At 50.8% G+C, this 17740-nt stretch overlaps 7 protein-coding genes across 7 annotated transcripts; 2 read left to right on the plus strand and 5 right to left on the minus strand.

Moving 5' to 3' along the window:
* Nucleotides 1–136: 136 nt before the first annotated feature.
* COCCADRAFT_82677 (uncharacterized protein) lies at nucleotides 137–2060 on the minus strand (the record flags this gene model as incomplete). The annotated part of the gene is made up of 2 exons (XM_007708929.1): nucleotides 137–229; nucleotides 279–2060. 2 exons carry the CDS (start codon nucleotides 2058–2060, stop codon nucleotides 137–139), a joined length of 1875 nt encoding a protein of 624 aa, XP_007707119.1.
* Nucleotides 2061–2915: 855 nt separating this feature from the next.
* Nucleotides 2916–4839, plus strand: COCCADRAFT_82695 (uncharacterized protein; the record flags this gene model as incomplete). Its single annotated transcript, XM_007708930.1, has 3 exons — nucleotides 2916–3091; nucleotides 3147–3868; nucleotides 3944–4839. 3 exons carry the CDS (start codon nucleotides 2916–2918, stop codon nucleotides 4837–4839), a joined length of 1794 nt encoding a protein of 597 aa, XP_007707120.1.
* A 528-nt stretch (nucleotides 4840–5367) lies between these two features.
* COCCADRAFT_32356 (uncharacterized protein) lies at nucleotides 5368–7086 on the minus strand (the record flags this gene model as incomplete). Its single annotated transcript, XM_007708865.1, has 5 exons — nucleotides 5368–5679; nucleotides 5731–6012; nucleotides 6081–6334; nucleotides 6422–6891; nucleotides 6947–7086. The coding sequence occupies 5 exons, from the start codon at nucleotides 7084–7086 to the stop codon at nucleotides 5368–5370; spliced, it is 1458 nt and encodes a 485-aa protein (XP_007707055.1).
* Nucleotides 7087–7662: 576 nt separating this feature from the next.
* On the minus strand, nucleotides 7663–9035 carry COCCADRAFT_32357 (uncharacterized protein; the record flags this gene model as incomplete). Its single annotated transcript, XM_007708866.1, has 2 exons — nucleotides 7663–7877; nucleotides 7931–9035. 2 exons carry the CDS (start codon nucleotides 9033–9035, stop codon nucleotides 7663–7665), a joined length of 1320 nt encoding a protein of 439 aa, XP_007707056.1.
* A 577-nt stretch (nucleotides 9036–9612) lies between these two features.
* Nucleotides 9613–10020, minus strand: COCCADRAFT_82450 (uncharacterized protein; the record flags this gene model as incomplete). Its single annotated transcript, XM_007708931.1, has 1 exon — nucleotides 9613–10020. One exon carries the CDS (start codon nucleotides 10018–10020, stop codon nucleotides 9613–9615), a length of 408 nt encoding a protein of 135 aa, XP_007707121.1.
* Nucleotides 10021–10808: 788 nt separating this feature from the next.
* Nucleotides 10809–12394, minus strand: COCCADRAFT_22026 (glycosyltransferase family 2 protein; the record flags this gene model as incomplete). Its single annotated transcript, XM_007708831.1, has 2 exons — nucleotides 10809–10998; nucleotides 11055–12394. The coding sequence occupies 2 exons, from the start codon at nucleotides 12392–12394 to the stop codon at nucleotides 10809–10811; spliced, it is 1530 nt and encodes a 509-aa protein (XP_007707021.1).
* A 1337-nt stretch (nucleotides 12395–13731) lies between these two features.
* COCCADRAFT_82444 (glycoside hydrolase family 16 protein) lies at nucleotides 13732–16950 on the plus strand (the record flags this gene model as incomplete). The annotated part of the gene is made up of 2 exons (XM_007708932.1): nucleotides 13732–13947; nucleotides 14008–16950. The coding sequence occupies 2 exons, from the start codon at nucleotides 13732–13734 to the stop codon at nucleotides 16948–16950; spliced, it is 3159 nt and encodes a 1052-aa protein (XP_007707122.1).
* Nucleotides 16951–17740: the final 790 nt, after the last annotated feature.

Consider the following 17740-nt stretch of genomic DNA (forward strand, 5'->3'; position numbering starts at 1 on the left):
GGGACTCTTGATTGCTTCTGAGGACAAGAGACGGAATACAGGGTTTGCAGGGAGTTGATTGTATAAAGATCTGGGAGTTGAAGGTTATACTTAAGGTATTGGGTGCTAGATTTGTAATGTATGTCAATGTTCTGAATCATAACTTAGCCCTGCTACTGTTCTTCATTCGCTCATGATATCGATCCCTCATCTCTCGTCTCAGCATCTTACCCGATGGCGTCCTGGGTATCTAAACACAACATTAGCAACAAAACTTCTTTCTTGAGCCAAAGACATACCGAATCAACCACCTCAATCCCACCAGTCAACCACTTATGCCGACTCAACCGTTCTTGAACCCATTCATGCAGCTTCTTCCCTACCTCCTCCTCTCCTTGCTTCACCCCTTCTGCCGTAAGAACAATCCACGCACGAACAAACAGCGACCCATCGCCCCTCCCATTATCAACCCCCGCAACACAGGCATCCCTTACAAGCCCCTCGGGATGATCCAGCAGCGCATCCTCAACCTCTGTCGCCGCAACCTGCAACCCCTTCACCTTAATCATCTCCTTAATCCGATCAAGATAATGAATCCGATCGCACTCATCCCGCATCACCAGATCCCCCGTCCGCAGCCACCCCGGCTCCGCAAACAGCTCAGCCGTCGCCTTTGTATCTTTAAAATACCCCGGTGTTACAACCGCGCCTCGCACCCAGAGCTCGCCTTTGTCGCCCCTGGCTACATCTTTCAAAGTGTCTGGGTCGACAACTCGTGCAGACATGCCAGATAGCAAATACCCAATCGTACCCGGTAACGCAGGTTTCAGCCCAAAAATACCGGCGATACCCGGATTAGCGATGCTGGCCGCTTCGCTGAGTCCGTAACCGCTGGGAATCGGTGTCGCAGCACCTTGCGGCAGTTTCTTAGCGAGCTGGTACGCCACATCTGGAGGCAGATACGCGGCTCCGCTCCCAGCACTGACTACAGAACTCAAATCGTATTGTTCCGTCAAGGGACTCTGGGCGAGTTGGCGGACGATCGGGGGGACAAAATGCAAATGCGTTATTTTGTACTTTTGGATGCTGCGGAGAGCGAGGGGCAAGTCCCATTTTGGAAGCATGACAGTTGTGTTTTTGAGGAGGTTGATGCGCAGGATCCAGACGATCATGCCGTAGGAGTGGTACATGGGGATTACGCCGAGGGTTGTGACGGGGGTTAGGGGTGGGTTGCCAGTGAAGCGGGCGGTTTGGACGGAGGTTATCAGGGACTGGAGGCCCGAGCACAGGCCGTTGGTGTGGGTTATCATCATTGCCTTTGGGAGACCGGATGTGCCGGAGGATTGGAATAGGTAGGCCATGCGGTTTCCGCCGTGAAGTTTGCGTGGGTGCTCGGGAAGATGGGAGCCTTGTTTTACGAGGGATTCGATTGTACGGTGTCCGGATACGGTATCGAGATTCGGGTTGTCGCTCAGTACAATTATCTTTGCGGGGTTTAGTTTGAGTTTCAGAGGGAGATTGTCACCCTCTCCGGATCCTAGTTTGATTGCTTCTTTCAAGACTGGCAGTAAGGTCTCGTGGCACATGATACTCGTTATTTGCATCTTTCTGAGTACCCACCATAGTTCGTACGGTGTACTTGCCGGACTGATACCACCAAACACTAATTGGGACCGGAAACATGCATGTGTTGCCATTGGGTAATGGATATGGTTTCGTGAGAATAATGCTAGAATCTCGCCCTCTTCGGTGTCGTCGACAGGGCTTTTATCCAAGCCGAGTGGATTTGGTCCGTCATGGCGCAAAACACGTGCGAGTGCGCAGACTCGAGCATAGAAGCTGTGAAGGGTGACCACTTCCTCCGTGACTGCATTGATGATGAGAGGGTAGTCTTCAGGTAGTGGATTGTCTGGTGGGAAGCAAAGCTCGTGGATGTTCAGGTCATCCGGTATAGGCGGAAAGGGACCGTATGGAGACGTGAATATCGGTTCGTTTGTAGGCTGGTATTTAAATTCACGAGGATCTGGGGACTCGGGACCTAAGAACCTGGACCAACGCGGCTTCAAGATATTGTGTGTCATGTTAAAACGAGGACAGACCAGGTAGTTTGCTAATCAGAAGGCTTCTAGGATTCATTTGAGGCCTTAAGAAATACAGCATAGGTACAGCCAGGCAAAACATTTCCATATTGGATTCCCGAGGTGAAGCACACCCCGCGTTCCCGCCCACGGATGATCTTCGTGGCGTGCGGAGGAGCCTAGGCATCTTGCGTTCTAGTATATAAGGAGAGCTGGAATCGGTGCGATTTGTTGAGAAACGTCGGTGCTGTCCGAAGGGACGGGCTGAACACCATCCCAACGTCAATCCAACGTTTGGCGTATAACGTGCGCGTACGGATACAATCCCAAAGCAACTGGAAAATCTTTTGATTGGCCCCCAAATCTGGTTTGCCGCCGGCCTTCATGCGGCTCCAAATATGTTCGCATCCGTGTTGCCTACACTGGCTGCAGGTGGCCTAAGACTTGCATACGTACACCTTGCATTGGTTCTCGTTGGTTTCAGCTGACACCTCCTTATACTTGGCCCCGTCGAACTTTCGCGCGGTCATCAGCCAATCCGCAGACATGCCTGAAATATTCTGATCAAATCCCATGTGTACGCAAGAAACCAACACGTGCTCTAGCTGTTGAGGTGTACTTTTAGGCGCGCGTGTGGCGGTGAACGTCCCGAGTTGTTCCCACATGCGACCTAGTAACTAGGATCGCCGCGCTTAAGTCTCAGCCTCAGCCTTCTCCAGTTTTTGGCCCCAAAAACGCCGTAAATACGCCTTGCGCCTTTATAACTCTCGTGCCACCCTTCCCTGTATACTCAGCCGTTATTTTTGGAGATTTACATCTCTTCCTTGAAATTTCTCTTAGCGGGTCCCAATAGCGGCCATGTCTTCCGACTATGCAAAGAGCGACACAGCACCGGTGAAGAAAGGCACGGTACCTGCACTGTGGTCTGCAAAATCCATCCCTCATAGTCCGGAGTATGGAGATCAATACGCATTGATTGGAGACGCATACGAGCCGAACCTAACAGTAGCGGCTGAATGGGAAATTCATGACCCGTAGGTTGTTTGAAAATCACGCTGTAACACCGAGTTGGATGCTAAATCCTCGCAGGAGAAGCGAAAGGTTGCCGTACTTGGCTCATATTAAATCACTGTCAGCATCGTGGAAGACACTCCGCCACTTGGCCGATTGGATGCAGGTCGGTACAACGCCACTACGATGGAAAGACATCAAGGAGACGCCTGGAGAGCGCGAACGGCGTGCAAACAAGACAAACATCACGTTTGTTGAGTACAGGCCCGCCTCCAAACCCAAAGCAATCCCCATCAAGACACCTTCGGCACTTCGTGAGACTCTTCAATCGTTATCACATGAGCCTTTGAAGGAAGCTCCTCTTCGGTTATTCGTCGTAGAAGACCTTTCTCAACAAGTCATAGAGCTTCTGGGACAGCGCTTCGATATTGATCCACTGTTTTTCCGTGAACAGATTGCCGATTATGTATGGTACAATACTCGAGACCCATGGGCAGCACCGCCTGCTCTCGTTTCTAGCATGAAGCACCGCCAATGGTTTAGAATGCGAAACATGCGGTTACGATACCACAGGACAGTGGAAGAGTTTGACGAGTCAAAAGCAGAGGCTAACACTTGGAATGTGCTACGTCGTCCCGACAACGACGAGAACCACTGGCATTACATGGACGAAGAAGGCGCCGTAGTGTCTATCATGCGTACACGCACTTGCATGTGGATTGGCAAAGACAAGGAGTGTGGATATGGAACAGTTGGTATCGTGTTACTGGATCCAACAATCAGTCGAGGACAGCCACTTTGTAAGTGTTTCTTTCCACCATAGCTCAGCAAGTCTGGTATACCCAACTTTTACAAGTCCAAACTGACTTCAACAGGGTATGACCGTAGTAACTGGCTACCGACCCCAAAGATGGAAACAAAAATCTATCCGTCGATAAAATCATCCGTCTCGTGGTTTGAAGACGTTGTGCAAATGACAACCGCCTTCCCGTGGTTTGAACGATCAGAAGGCCACGAAATCAACGCCCAAGTCTTCGCCAAACCAACCATCTACACCATCTGTGCGGAATGGCTCGTAGTATGCGACTACGTGAAAGCGCGCCTGAGCCAGATAGAATGGGAGCTAGAAAAGCCGCACCTTTTCCGATCAAAAGGCGACGCCATTGACGACTCACTGAACCGTCTGCATACATGGCGCCGCCAGATACCAGTTTTCCGGGAAATGGTAGCAGAGACACTGGAGCACGCGCTGCCAGCCGCAGCACGCCTGACATCACCATCGCCCCAGCCCGCAACCGCACCATCTTCACCTATTTCTTACACAGCCCGGTCTGTCATACCGGACAATGTTATCATTAATTTCGACAACATTGACGGCTTCGAAGACATCGTGCCAGATTTCCGACGCGTCCTCGCTGCCGTCAACGAACTCCAGGAACGAGTTGATCGTCTCACAAGCATCGTCACATCCGAAATTTCCATCGAAGACTCGCGGCGCGGACTCAAGGAGGGTCACGACATGGCGCGCATCACGTGGCTGGCTACTGTATTCATCCCGCTGACATTCGTCGCGGGCTTGTACAGCATGAATGAGAGTGTTTCGGCGCTGAAGTCGACATACGGATGGTACTTTCTCACTGCGATCCCGTTCACGTTGTTTGTTATGGCGATTGGGTGGGCAGTTGGCGGTGGGAGCTTGAGACCGTGGAAGAAAACTACTAGTACGACGCAGAGGGGGGTGGCTGTTATAAAGGATAAGAAGATGAGTTGATGTGAGTGAGGGTGCACGCTGTGTAAGGAGATACAGTGCACGTGATTGTGGCTGGTGGGCGATAGGGGGCTAGGCAGCGACGGCTGTCGATTGGTGTCGCTCACCTCACATGCCGATAACGGCATAGCCGTTGTGGCTGATGATGGCGGTGCGAGCGACGCCAATCGACAGTCGTCGCTCTACCCTCATTGCACAGCAACACTTGTCGATTGGTTGGCCCCTGCCACTCACCAGCCATGCCCATCAGATTGCTGCCGGCCAGATCAACAGGAAAGCAGCGAGGACGGACGACACTAGTAGATAGCTATCGCCGGCTAGCGACATCAAACATCATGATTACAGCTCGTAATCCGTACTGAAGAAGGGCGGGGCTTTGCCTGCCGCCACAGCTACTGTGGCTGCTAGCTGAGCCATAGAAATTCCCGGCATCTTGCTATAGATCTGTTGAACGAGAGTATATGTTGTTAGAGCTAATCAGATTGCATTTCTTCTCGCACCAAACACCACTTGTTTAATCCTAGTTTGCAATCAGAGCGTAAATCTGAAGCTCGGGTGCCGATGTCCAAGTCTGCCGGCATCACTTTGCAGTATTCTGTCATCCCTCTCACCATTCTTCCTCTTCTTGTTCTCCCAGCTGAGATACAGACACTGCATGGCCGCTAGGATGATTGTAATCACCAGAGCCCCGATACTAATCGAATGTCCTAGAATGTATCTCGGAGCGTCACGCTGTAAGTATATGAACGTTCCGATGAATGCCGAGCAGTTCGCAATGGAGATGATGAGCCCAATGCCAACAGCTCGCACATAGTGTGGAGCGAGGTTGTTTGACGCCCAGCCCTCATCATCAATCAGCTACAGTACGGCAGATGAAACGACAAGGAAGCTTACCATAAGCATAGGTGAGCCCTGGAAGACACCAATAGCAACCAAAAAGGTCCCGGCATACCGCACTGCGTTAGTCTTTGCCACGATCAACATTACATACCCACATATACCCAAAACACAACCTCCGATGATGAAGTATCCCCTATTCTTGAGTCGGTCGGAGGCATACGCTGTCCCGATGACTGTAAGAAAAGCGGCCATGTTGGGAGGTACGGTAAAGAGTTGTGCTGTTGTACTTTGATATCCCATTCCCGATATAATGCTCGGGAGGAACAACGAGAAACTCTGGGAGTACATTAGTATCGCAGAATCGCCGATAAGTGAAGATAGTGGCACTTCTTCGCGATACTTACGTATAAAGGGACCAGTAGAAAGAACCATATGAAGGCAGAGAGATATGTCTGGGGAGCCAAAAGCGCCATCTTGACCCAGTACCAACTAAACTTCTCATCATCCACATCCACATCGGTAGATCCACCTGCATCAATACGCATACGGCGCAGTGCCCACTCTTTCTCTTCATCCGTGAGAAAATGTGCTGCAGCAGGTGTATCCGGCATAAAGAAGAAGCACACAATCCCAAAGACAACTGTCGCCGCGCCCTCAACTAGCCATCTTGTCAGCACTTTGAAATCCAAACCCACCTATCACCTCGAGACTCGAAGGAGAAAAAAAAAGAAGGATGAAATCTTACTAAAAAATATCCACGGCCACCGCTCATATCCCCCAACCCGTATCCTCGCCAATCCGCTCGCCAACAAACCCCCAAACGCCCCAGACAGCGGCGCAGCACAATAAAACAACCCACTCCTCAGCAACATCTCCCCGCGCCTATAAAACATGGCAAGATAAATAATTACACCCCCAAGTATCCCGCCCTCGAATAGTCCCAACAGCAATCTACACGCCACAAGCCCCGCAAAGCTCGTCACGAATCCCATCGTCGTGCATACCAAGCCCCAGCATGTGATGAGGGTGGGCAAGTAGATACCGGCGCGCAGCCGCTTGACGAGCAGGTTTGAAGGCACGTCGACGAGGATGTAGGGGATGTAGAAGACGAGGAGGGCGATGTTGAAGCGCGTGCCGGTTGTGATGGAGAGGGAGGTGGTGAGGCCGGCTATGCGGGCGTTGCCGATGTTGCTGCGGTCGATGAAGGAGAAGAGCCTTGGTGATTTATGGGTTAGATGCGTGAAAGGAAAGAAGAAATGGTTTACTGTACCATATTCCGAATAGCCAGGGGAGAATGCGAAGGTCGAATTTGCGGTTGAGGCGCTTGTCGAGGGTGGGATTGGAATCTTCGGGTATGGCAGTGGACTTTTCAATGTGCATGGGCTCTGGGCTACTATGCGGTTTTTCCATTTTGACTGTACTTGTGGCTTAAGATTTATCTATCGTAACTCATGGACTTGGTAGCACAGACTTCAAGACGATTTGCAGTGATGATGCAAAACTTGGGACAAGGCAAAGCGTTGCGACACAAAGATGTATTGAAATTTACAGCGTCTAGGAATTCCCAAAACCAAGTGTGTCGAAAAGGAGACAGGGTATTAATGTATATTCTAAATCCTTTTCATCAACACTGATAGGCTACTTCCCCTCTTATTTGTGTCTCCCCACAATTGCGGGGAAGAAGGATTCAAAGGATCGACAATATGATGCGGGGGAGGTAAAGGAGGTTAATTCTTCTGACTGAAAGACATGCCGAAGGAAAGACAGCAGCAGTAGTAGTAGTGTGGTGCTCCGCACCGAATCCCACATGAAACAGGATCTATTTTTTGTAAATGGGGATGTACAAGGGAAGACGCCTCCGAAGGGGGATAGCGTGGTGTTGGAGAAAAGAGACAAGGTTGGTAAGCGAGTCGACACAATTTGAAGTAAGCTAGTTTTTTTGGCTGAAAGCCTATCGATACTTGTAATGACGCCTAGACGCTCGTTTCATTGCGTCATGAACGCCCAAAAGCCCCTGGCAGCCACAATGCTTGGCAGATCCACGATGCGATAGAAGAGTTCTGATAGAAGTGTAACAAGGGGTGCGCATACTAGGAAGCATACCAGTCCATTCACACCGTTGGCGGTCCCTGATGCAGCCATGTGCTGGTAGGTCTTGATACCAACGGTGTAGATGATGATGGATTGGACTAGGAAGAAGCCTGCGCCTTGTAAGTAACTGTCTGAAGTTGGCTGTGGAACATAGTGCACTTACTGAAGCTCCTCCTGCCGAGGGCGACAAAGAAGCTGCCGGATAGTATGCTACGGGGCATTTCAAAAGTTTCGATCAAGAGTGTGGATCCCAGAATAATGAGGTAGTTGTCGATGCGAGCCATGGGCAGGTCAAGATCCACGTTTTCGTTGAGCAAGCCACCTGTGTAGATGCCAGTGTGGCTGTAGATTTCGTCGTTGCGTAGGTCCGACCTCCATGAAATAAACAAGAAGTGCAGAAAGAAACCAACGAAGACCATAAGTGCGTAGATTGGCCAAAAGGGGATTGTGGACTTGCCGATGTTGAAGCCTCGCTGCGAACGCGAGGCGAAGTTCATATTGAGCACGGCGTCGGCAATGAGAAGACCAGTGATGCTATACCACGCCCAGCTCTGCACCCAGAATCCAGTGACGATAAAGGCAAGCATTGCCTTGACACGCCAGGACATACGGGTGTTGGGTACAATGACCATGGTCATGTAGACAGTGTAACTTTGCTGGAAGAGTACAGAGACGATCCAGAGAGTGCCAGAGGGAAAGATGTTGTTGGCAGCTTGAGCACTGTATTGCTTGTTGATCCAGAAAATTTCGAACATGGAGTTGAAATACACAAGGAAGTTGCGCATGCGCATTGGAACGGCTGTCGAGATGTTCCCGGTAGACTCCATGAAGTCAGAGATGTAATCAGTGGATGTAGTACTGAAGGCTGCTGCTGCGATTGAGTACGCAACAAAGGTTGGAATCCATAGTCTGACGCCGCGACGAAAGACACTGGATGCGCCCACCTCCCGCGTCTTGTTAGCGAGATATGGCAGGCATATTGTTCGAGCGGAAAGGAAGATGATCCATCCATAAATCAAGGACGGATTGCAGAAGATGACCGAAAACGACTTGCGGAGTCCAATCTGGTAGGAAGGTCCATCGACATTTTTTGAGTCGGGGACGGCTGCTGGAAGGAAAGTCTGGAAGAAAACAAAGAGAAACGATTGAACCACAAACAGACCTCTGAGCCCAATGAGGTAGTTCTGGTTCATGGCGATTCCAGTCGCATACGGACTCGACGATGACGTAAACATTGCCAAAGGAGAGGATAGAAGTCCGGACTTCATAATGGGGGTGGAAAAGGGCGTTGATGCAGTATGCAAGTTGAGTAAAAGACCTAATATTAGGAAAAGCGACACTTCGAACAGGAGTCCAAAAAATGGTCACCGCCCTCGTCTCAAGACGTCACAGCCACTTGCAATCAAGGGCGCCCGCACAGTCTCTGTAAAACACATCCTCCCGATAACACGAAACTTGCAGGCCCTTGGGTTACCCCGGGGGAGACCCGAGATCAACGCCTTGGCTCGCCGAGAAAAAAAACAAAGACTAATGTAGCTCGGGAGATCCTCCTTTTCTGGCGTATTGCCTTGCTCCCCCAAGTGCACAACTGTCAGCCTGAACTGGTTAGATTTAGCTACAGGACGTGTTCCCGCGAAGAATGCGTGGCAGCAAGTTGTGCATGTCAAGGGCTTATTTGACTGTAGCGTCTTGGCCTTTTGGGTTGGTGAAAGGGAAACTGTGGATAAGCGTTACAGCGTTACATACATTTAGTGGATTGAACAGGAACGGCGCGAAAGACTCGTGTCCACCGCAATCTTTGGTCGGCAGCGATTCAGCTAAACCTGCTAGCTGAAGCATACTTACTTACCGGAACCTCGGTTGGGAGGGAATGCGACAAGGTTCTCTTTGCATGGCAGCCTGCGCGTCTTTTGTCTTATCGTTCCTTTGAAATGAGTCGTGACGTCGGTGGAAGACACGGCAGATATTTTCGACAGACGGAGAGCATCTTGAGAGTTGAGTGGCACAAAACCACGAGAAAAGTAAAGAGTCAATCGCCGGCATTGCCCTGGCATATGCCAGCGCCTCCTTCAGCGCCCACAGCGCCTCCGCAACCCCCACTCGACAAGGGTGGTATCGGAGTGGGCGGAGAAAGAAGGGCAAGGCGAAGTGTGCCAAGACGTGCTGCTGTTCCTGAAAGGACAATAAACAACCTGACTCACGAAGGTGAGGCTGAAAAGTAAGTTCCCAGGGGTACCTGGATACATTCCACATTTGTTTTGGCGCCCTGGAAAGGACGCCGTGTCCGAGCTCGACTTAAGCTTGCGGCCCGCCAATGTCAGCCGCCAGCCACAAACACGACTTGAGCGATGTTCATCCCACACGTTGCACTAATGCGCCCAGAGTGGGGGCCGAGCACATGCTCGGCTTGTGTCGATCGGCCGCGTGTCGGTCATGTAATCTCCCGAAGATTTCCTGAAGTCACTCTTACAGCCTTACACTGGCCGCTTGCAGGGAAAGCGGTCAGGCACAGTGGGGCGGCGATATGTGCCCGTTGCCAATCTTTGACTGAACGGGAGGATCGTCGTATCTGAATGAGTCGAGTCCACCTTTCGCCGACCAGCGAAGATTTGCGAAATGGGAATTCTCTGCAACTCCCATAGCGCCACGTCTGTTGCTGTCGCCATGCATGCTCTAGAGTAGTGACGAGATAACACAACATGCCGAGTCATATTGGCTGACATCTCAAACACCCGACAATATCTCCACTGATGCATCGCAATGTTGAGAGACCCAATCGACTGGTTCAGGAGACGCTGTCCGTCATTGCACCTCATCAACACAATCCACGAATAACAAATAGCGAACGGGAAGGGCTTGTGTAAGGTGGAAAAAAGTATTTTTGATATTATGGAAATATGTTTGTGGGCTAATATCGCCCATGTCCTCTACTCAAGCCGCGTAACTATTTATACCTAAGAAAAGAAAAGAGAGGGCTGGTCCCTCCAGCCCATTGAGGGTATGCACATAATCATTAAGGTGGAAGGTCCAGACTGCCAAGCCTACTTCCTGGCTGTTGGGTTCCAAGAGCTGTACTTGACAAGCTGGCGTGCATGGCCATACAGACCAATAGTCGCACTGAGAACAAGGTAAAATGGGTACAAGACGGAGAAGATAATGATCATCTTCCTTGTCACAAACTCGGACTTGACCTGGTTGGTGATCCAGAGCGTGGCGACCAAGCAGATAACACTGTAATCGGAGGTTAGCGAGGTCCAGGATCTAAATGATGCATCGGTGACACGAACCTAATAATGAAAAGCCACTGTGAGATGGGGTACTGGAAATAGACTAGCTTCCACAGCTCCTCCCCGTTGGTTGGGAACTTGACGATAACGAACGATGCCACAAGACAGGTGTACTGTGTAACCAGATAGTAAGATGACTCGCGGATGAGCAGCAGCGATAGCATACCAAATCGGGCTGTGAAGCTCCGCTTGGCATGTTCTTCATGTAAGGGATCCTTGACGCCGTTCCAAACCATCTTCATGTGACGCATGCTGGCCTGAGCCCATCCCTGAGCCCATCGGAGCCGCTGCTTCCAAAAGGCGGCAAAGGTAGTAGGAGCCAGCTCATATGAAGTAACATTGAGATCATGAACGGTCTTAGCGCCCTTGGAGAATGCGCGTAACGCCGAATCAATATCCTCGGTTAACATGCTCTCGTCCATTTTGAGATCACGGAGGAGTGATGTGCGCCAATAACCATTCGATCCGCAGAAAAGTCCGAAGCCCCACATTGTCGAACGACCAGGGTGCGATACCGCGTAGATCTTGTCAAATTCTACGGATATCATGTTGGTCATGAATGAGTCTTCGGAGTTGAACACGATACACCGGCCTTGGACGATATCCACGTCCTTCTCTGCCATGAATCGTTCAGCCGCCCACCGGGGTGCGTTGGGGTGGGGGTAGTGGTCGCAATCGTAGATCGCAATTAGGTCTGATCCAGTATCTAACGTGAAGAAGTAGTTGAGATTGTCGGCCTTGGACGTCGAGCCGGGAACCTTGATGACTCTAGCGTGAGGGAAGCGAAGTGGCAGCTCGGCGAGTTCCGTCTCCAGCGGCTCGATTGGCTTTGGTGTGTTGTAAAGTACATTAATTCGGATTCGATCGCTAGGGTAGGCAATCTCCTTGAGCGCGTAATAAGCGCGGTCCATGATGATGTCTTGCTCGTTGGGCAGATAGGCAACGATGAGAAGATCCAAGATGGGTAGTTGGCTGTCTGGCGTAGGAAAGTGCCATTTCCTGTCTTGGGCTTGAGTGACCACTTCCCTTGCCTCGCGACAGGGCGTGATACTGAAGAAAGCCTCGAGCACAGTGGTACCGGCGATGTAGAAGTTGGTACACATGTAGATAAACCAGAAGATAGCAATGAGGCTATCACTGCAATACATGTACATGCAGACCGAGAAAACATAATAGGAGACGACGAGGCCGAAGGGCGTCCATTCCGAGATCCACGAAGATGACTGTCCAATAACTTGGGATGGAGAAAAATTACTCTTTGGGGCCGTCTTTTCGGTGATGCAGTTTGTAGGAGAGGAGACGTCTCCCACCTCAATTACGCAATCCTTGTTGTCAGACATCTTGTAACGAATGAATGATGTGACAGTAACGATCGGAGAAGGAGTCGAATCAAAGAAAGTGTGACTACTGTAGCAAACCTCAAACGAGTGAAGGGACGGACACAGATGATATATCAGGCTCCAAAGGCCAAGTTTGATGACTGCGGGAAGAAAAGGGTGTGGCGAACAGCCAACGTCCTGCCAAAAAAGGGACCACTGTGCGTATGGGTTCACCTGCACTGTGCAATGGCGCTCAGGAGAGCTGGTCTCCGCATCAACTTACCGCTCGATGTAGGATCGGCAGTGGCATCAGCAATGCCCGATTCTAACATTGGGATGCAAGTGGGTCGACCGTGGGAGGCTCAAAGGTCCATGCTTTTGCTCGAGTATTTTTCACATCGTCCAGCGAGGAGAATTTGCCAAGTTGGGCGTCGAACCGGCGTTCCTCATGCACAGCAGCCAATGGGATGCTTTTTTGTAGCAATGTCGCCCACATTTACAACATGCTTCTTGCATGCAGCATAGACAAGTCGAAGGGGGGGTGGCCAAGGGCCAAGGGCCAAGGGCCAGGAGGCTAGGCGAAGGAGCATTTCCGTTTGCTCTAGGGTGATTATCGATCTGGGTATGCGGCATATTGGTGCGACGGAGGATGCGGAAGCTGAGAGATCGATCACTGCTCTAGGGCAGGTGTAGTTCGGACAACACATTCCTACAGGAGCAGGGAACAGCCACTAGAGCACAGTAGAGCGTGCATTGCGGAGGCTAATTATCCTGGAACAAGGTGGAACACGGCGAGATAATGCTGGTGGCGAAGATCACTGATGTGGACGGGGGTGGCCATGACGGGTCGTCAAGATCATCTCAACAAACGTGGTAGGATGGAGGCAGAGTGGAAGACAGGCCCGTGCTAGCGTTGGCGCACGGCCCGCTGCAGTGCACGTCTCCCGACCTACTGGTGACGCCTTGCACAACCCCTCCGCCTCTTGCGACAGCTACTCAGGCCAATGCGACAACATTTGCCATGATTTCACTATCTGACCGACCTGCCAAGCAAAGCTTGCAGAGCTTTTTGGCTTGTTGCATGGCGCACGGCTGAAAGCCCGCTCCGATAATGACTTCAAGGGGCCCGGTCAAGGCTGTGTGGCAGAAAGGGGAACTTTTGCCGCTTTCTGCTATCCACTGAAGCGCCCGCCATGGCTGCGGCTCCTCCTGGTCCGAAAAGCGTCGTTGCACGTTTGTTCTAAGTCTCTTTGATTAGTCCTGGGTGACTAGCGGCATGACGACAGACAAATACCGCCTTTTGAATTTGAACACGAGGTTTCGTTCTCCTTCCTTTGTTCAGTCATCCGGTCTTCCTCATGTTTCCCTCGGCTCTCCTTGGACTTGCCTTGGTGCAAGCCCTGCCTGTCTTTGCAGAGGTTTCGCGTGGAGCAGAGAACTGTACGTGCGGGTTCTACGACAGTCAGACCAACGAGCTTTACACCGACTCTATCATTGTCTACTTCAATGAAACATCAGGATTACCAGTCGACTTTGTGGCTGAAGAATTCGAGCAAAACTATGCCAAGGACTGGGTATGATACTATTCTTATATGTTACGAGTGTTGGGTTCGTTAGCTAATATCCTTCCTTAGAACGCTGTCTTCCGTGAGGGTGCCTCTCCGGACAATGTACGGCTTGACAATGGCAAGTCTCTGCAGCTTGTAGTGCAGCCTACAACAAAAGAACATCTCGTCCAAGGTGCTAGTCTTAGGACTAAGAGGCGTGATATTCAGCATGGCTCTTTCCGGACCTTGATGAGGCCTGCATATCTGGACGTCTCGGGCACAGCTACCACCATGATGTGGAAGTACAACGAGACTGAGATAACAGAGCTCAGTGTCATGAACAATGATCGTCTAACCCAGCCCTGGGTTGGTACATTTGTCAACAACGAATTTACCACCCGCAATCTTGGAATGAACTTCAGTCAGCTCATTAACGGAACTGCTGCAAACAGAAACTACACCACACTAGGTGGTGGGCTTGGTAATGGCAGCATCAATCCGTGGGACTTTACTGAGTACCGTATCGACTGGACGGCAGACTACATCAATTTCTATATTGGTGGCAATTTGACCCGCACTGTTGAGCACAAGAAAAACAAGGGGATGCCATCAGTCCCCTCTGCTTTATTCTTCAAGCACTGGTCGACGGGTAACCGTTTTTCGATGCGTGGGCCTCCCCGCAACGGAGAATCAGTTGCTGACATTGGCTGGATCCGCATGTTCTTCAACTCGTCAACGATGAATGAAGACTCTCGCGAGGACTTTGTTGCACGCTGTCCCCTGACTGATGCGTGCGCCATGGACGACTTTGAACTGCGTGGCTCTACCCCATACGCGGAAGAAGCTCTGGATCACTGGAAACAGGATGGACATAAAGACATCAAGCGCATGCCGGCACTCTGGATCTCCGTCTCCTGTCTTGCCATCTCAACCCTTCTTCTTATACACACATTCATTCGACGTCTAGCGCCTAAGATCAGCAGAGGAAGTTCCAAATCAGCCCCAGCAGCTCCAGCAGCATCAGAAGGGGAATCCCCAAAGCCTGAAACCGGTGCGGGTACCTTTAGTGAGAGTACATTTACTATGGAATCTACGGATATGTTTTCACGTCCCGGATCTGGCCATGATCATTCCTCTCCAAAACGCCGTTCTGTGGATGATATGACTATCGAGAGGCTTGATGCGAAGCCCGGCTGCTCGACACTTGGAGGATCCACACCCAGGATTGACCTGTCTCGTGTCAATTCCATCATGTCAGACAGTCGCACCACTACGCCCTACGCAAGTAACTTCAACACTAGTCGGGATGACGTCTCCAACTTGGCACCACCTATTCCGGGAATGACATCGCTCAAGCACCACGATTCGATGCTTACGCTAACTGACCCACGGGCCACACTTTCACCACGCCCAGACAAGGTCCAAATGGAGACTGTTACTGAGTCGGCTCTACCAGCTCCGCGCATGCGCCCGCAACCTCCACCAAAGCGGAACCGTATCGACCATCTTGCTGGTCTCACTGCGCTCTGCTCTCTTGTCGTCACCATTATGCATTTTGGTCTTACTTTTGTCCCTGCCATGGTTCAACCAGGTGCGGATGCACACAATCCCTCTGAGCCGTGGGCACAAAGAATCATCGGCCCCTTCTTGCTCAACCAGATGTGGCTCGGTGTCTTTTTCACTACCTCTGTTCGTTTTCTGACTGCCCCTTACCTACGCAAAGGCAAGATGGAGGAAATTGCCAAAGCAGCTGTGCGCCGAACACCACGTCTGATGATTCCTGTTGCCTCAGTCGCATTGCTCGAATACTTCTTCGTTGACGTTGGTGCAACCAAGTTTCTCCAGTACATCCCCAGTCTTACCTGGTCGACCTGGCCATACGTCACTCGCTACCAAAATTTCGGTCAGTACATTTCCGAGATTCTCGAGCTCATCTACCTGGTTCCCAATGCTGTTCCGCAAATCACGCTGCATTACTGCACCGGTGTGCTCTGGACCATTGCTGTGCAACTTCAGGGCTCTTGGCTTGTGCTTCTCGGCGCCGTTGTTGTTTACGAGATCAAGACACCATGGAAGCGCATGTGCTACTATGCCTTTTGCCTCATCAACCACTGGTACGCTCAATCATGGGGCACATATCTCTGGCTGGGTCTGCTGCTCACCGACCTTGACGTGACCTACAAGTGGAAGGCGTACCTGGCTACACGGACGGCCGCCTACTACGCGACACTAACCTTCTTTTGGGGCTGTGTCATTGCGGGTTTCATGGTCAACGTTGTGCCTATATGGGTGGAGACGACTTTCAATTTCAGCACCGCGGAGCGAGGTGTCCACCCTGACCCTACTACGGGTGAAGCAATTCGCGACACTGAACGAAATGGATACCCAGCTTACAATACGCCGCGTCTTAACGGTCTCCTCTTTGCTGGTGGCATGCAAGCCGTTGTCGAGCTCTCTGCAGTTGTACAATGGATCTTGTCCACGCCTCCTTTCCTAATTCTCTTCCCCCACGTCTTCACAATCTACCTAATTCACGGTCTTGTGTTCTGGTCCTATGGCTCCTGGCTCATGGTGTTCCTCGCGGACCGCGGCTTCAGTTACGGCATCAACGTAGTCATTGTAGGCGTAACCTCTTACGGCGTGCTCTTCGCCTGTCTTCCCATTGTCACGCCTGTGATTGAAGCACTCGGAAAGGATATGACGGCCATGGTATGGATGACAGCCACGAAGAAATCGCCTCCACGCCGACGCACCCTATTTCCTTACCCTGATGACCTATTCACCAGTCGTGCACCCAACGAAAAGGAAGAAGAGAACAAGGCCAACAGCAGCGATGTCGAAACAGGCCTGGCTCAGCGCCAAAGCGACGAAAGCACAATGTATCACGCACGCAGCACCTTCAGCGAAAAGGGCAAGGGCAAAGCACCCGCCTCAGTTGGTGTACACGAGATGCAAGCGTTCGCCCTTAACGAAGAACAACAGCAAGACAGACGGTCAAGCAGTCCAATGGTGAGTCGGTTTAGCGGATAGTTTTTCTCCCTCCCGGAATCGTAGTATACTATTTCATTTTTTTTGTTCTTGTTGCCCAAAGTAAACATGGGGAATAGGGCTGTCTCCTGGCGTATGTTTATTTGAATCTATACGAAAGCAAATTCCACCGCAAATTCTCTGTTCATAGATGCACTATCTTTCGTTGTACAACCCGCACGTACGCACACACTCTCATATTCCCACGCTTCAGCAAGCGCATAGACGATATAGTAGTATTAGTGGATGGTTCGAAAAGGATAATTCCCCTCACCCCATGGTTTCGGCAACGTTGTTTCGGAACCCTTCCTCCTTGCCCCCTTTTCCTAGTATGTCCTCTCAGGGTCCTTACTACTCGTGTTTGTTTCTTTTTTTCTACATCCTGGCAATTGCTGTTCTTGTCTTTTGTTGCTTCTTTTTTGTGGCGTTGCGCAACAACCCCTTGCCAGTTCTATCTTGAGCGTCCGCGCTTGGCTCGATTGGTGGTTCAGGCCTATAAATAATACCATACCCGTTTGATGTAGTTTGTTTTTCTTCAAGGGAAAGGAAAGAGAGAAGTTAATGCCCATAAATTTAAAAGATGTTTGAAAACTGGTATCGTGAAACGTAACGACTTTTTTTGTCTTGTGCATTGGGAGTCAACGAGTACTTTCAAACGTCAATCTTTGTTTTCGTGCTTTGTTGAGGAGAAGGGTGTGGTGGTGAGGTGTGGTGTATTTTCTCCCTGGTGCATCCTTTGGCATGATTTCCAGTTCGGCTTATTTGTGTACTGCAATTAACAGGGTGAGTTTGT

This window comes from Bipolaris zeicola (genome assembly GCF_000523435.1).
Source record: "Bipolaris zeicola 26-R-13 unplaced genomic scaffold scaffold_4, whole genome shotgun sequence".
NCBI classification, from domain to species: Eukaryota; Fungi; Ascomycota; class Dothideomycetes; order Pleosporales; family Pleosporaceae; genus Bipolaris; species Bipolaris zeicola.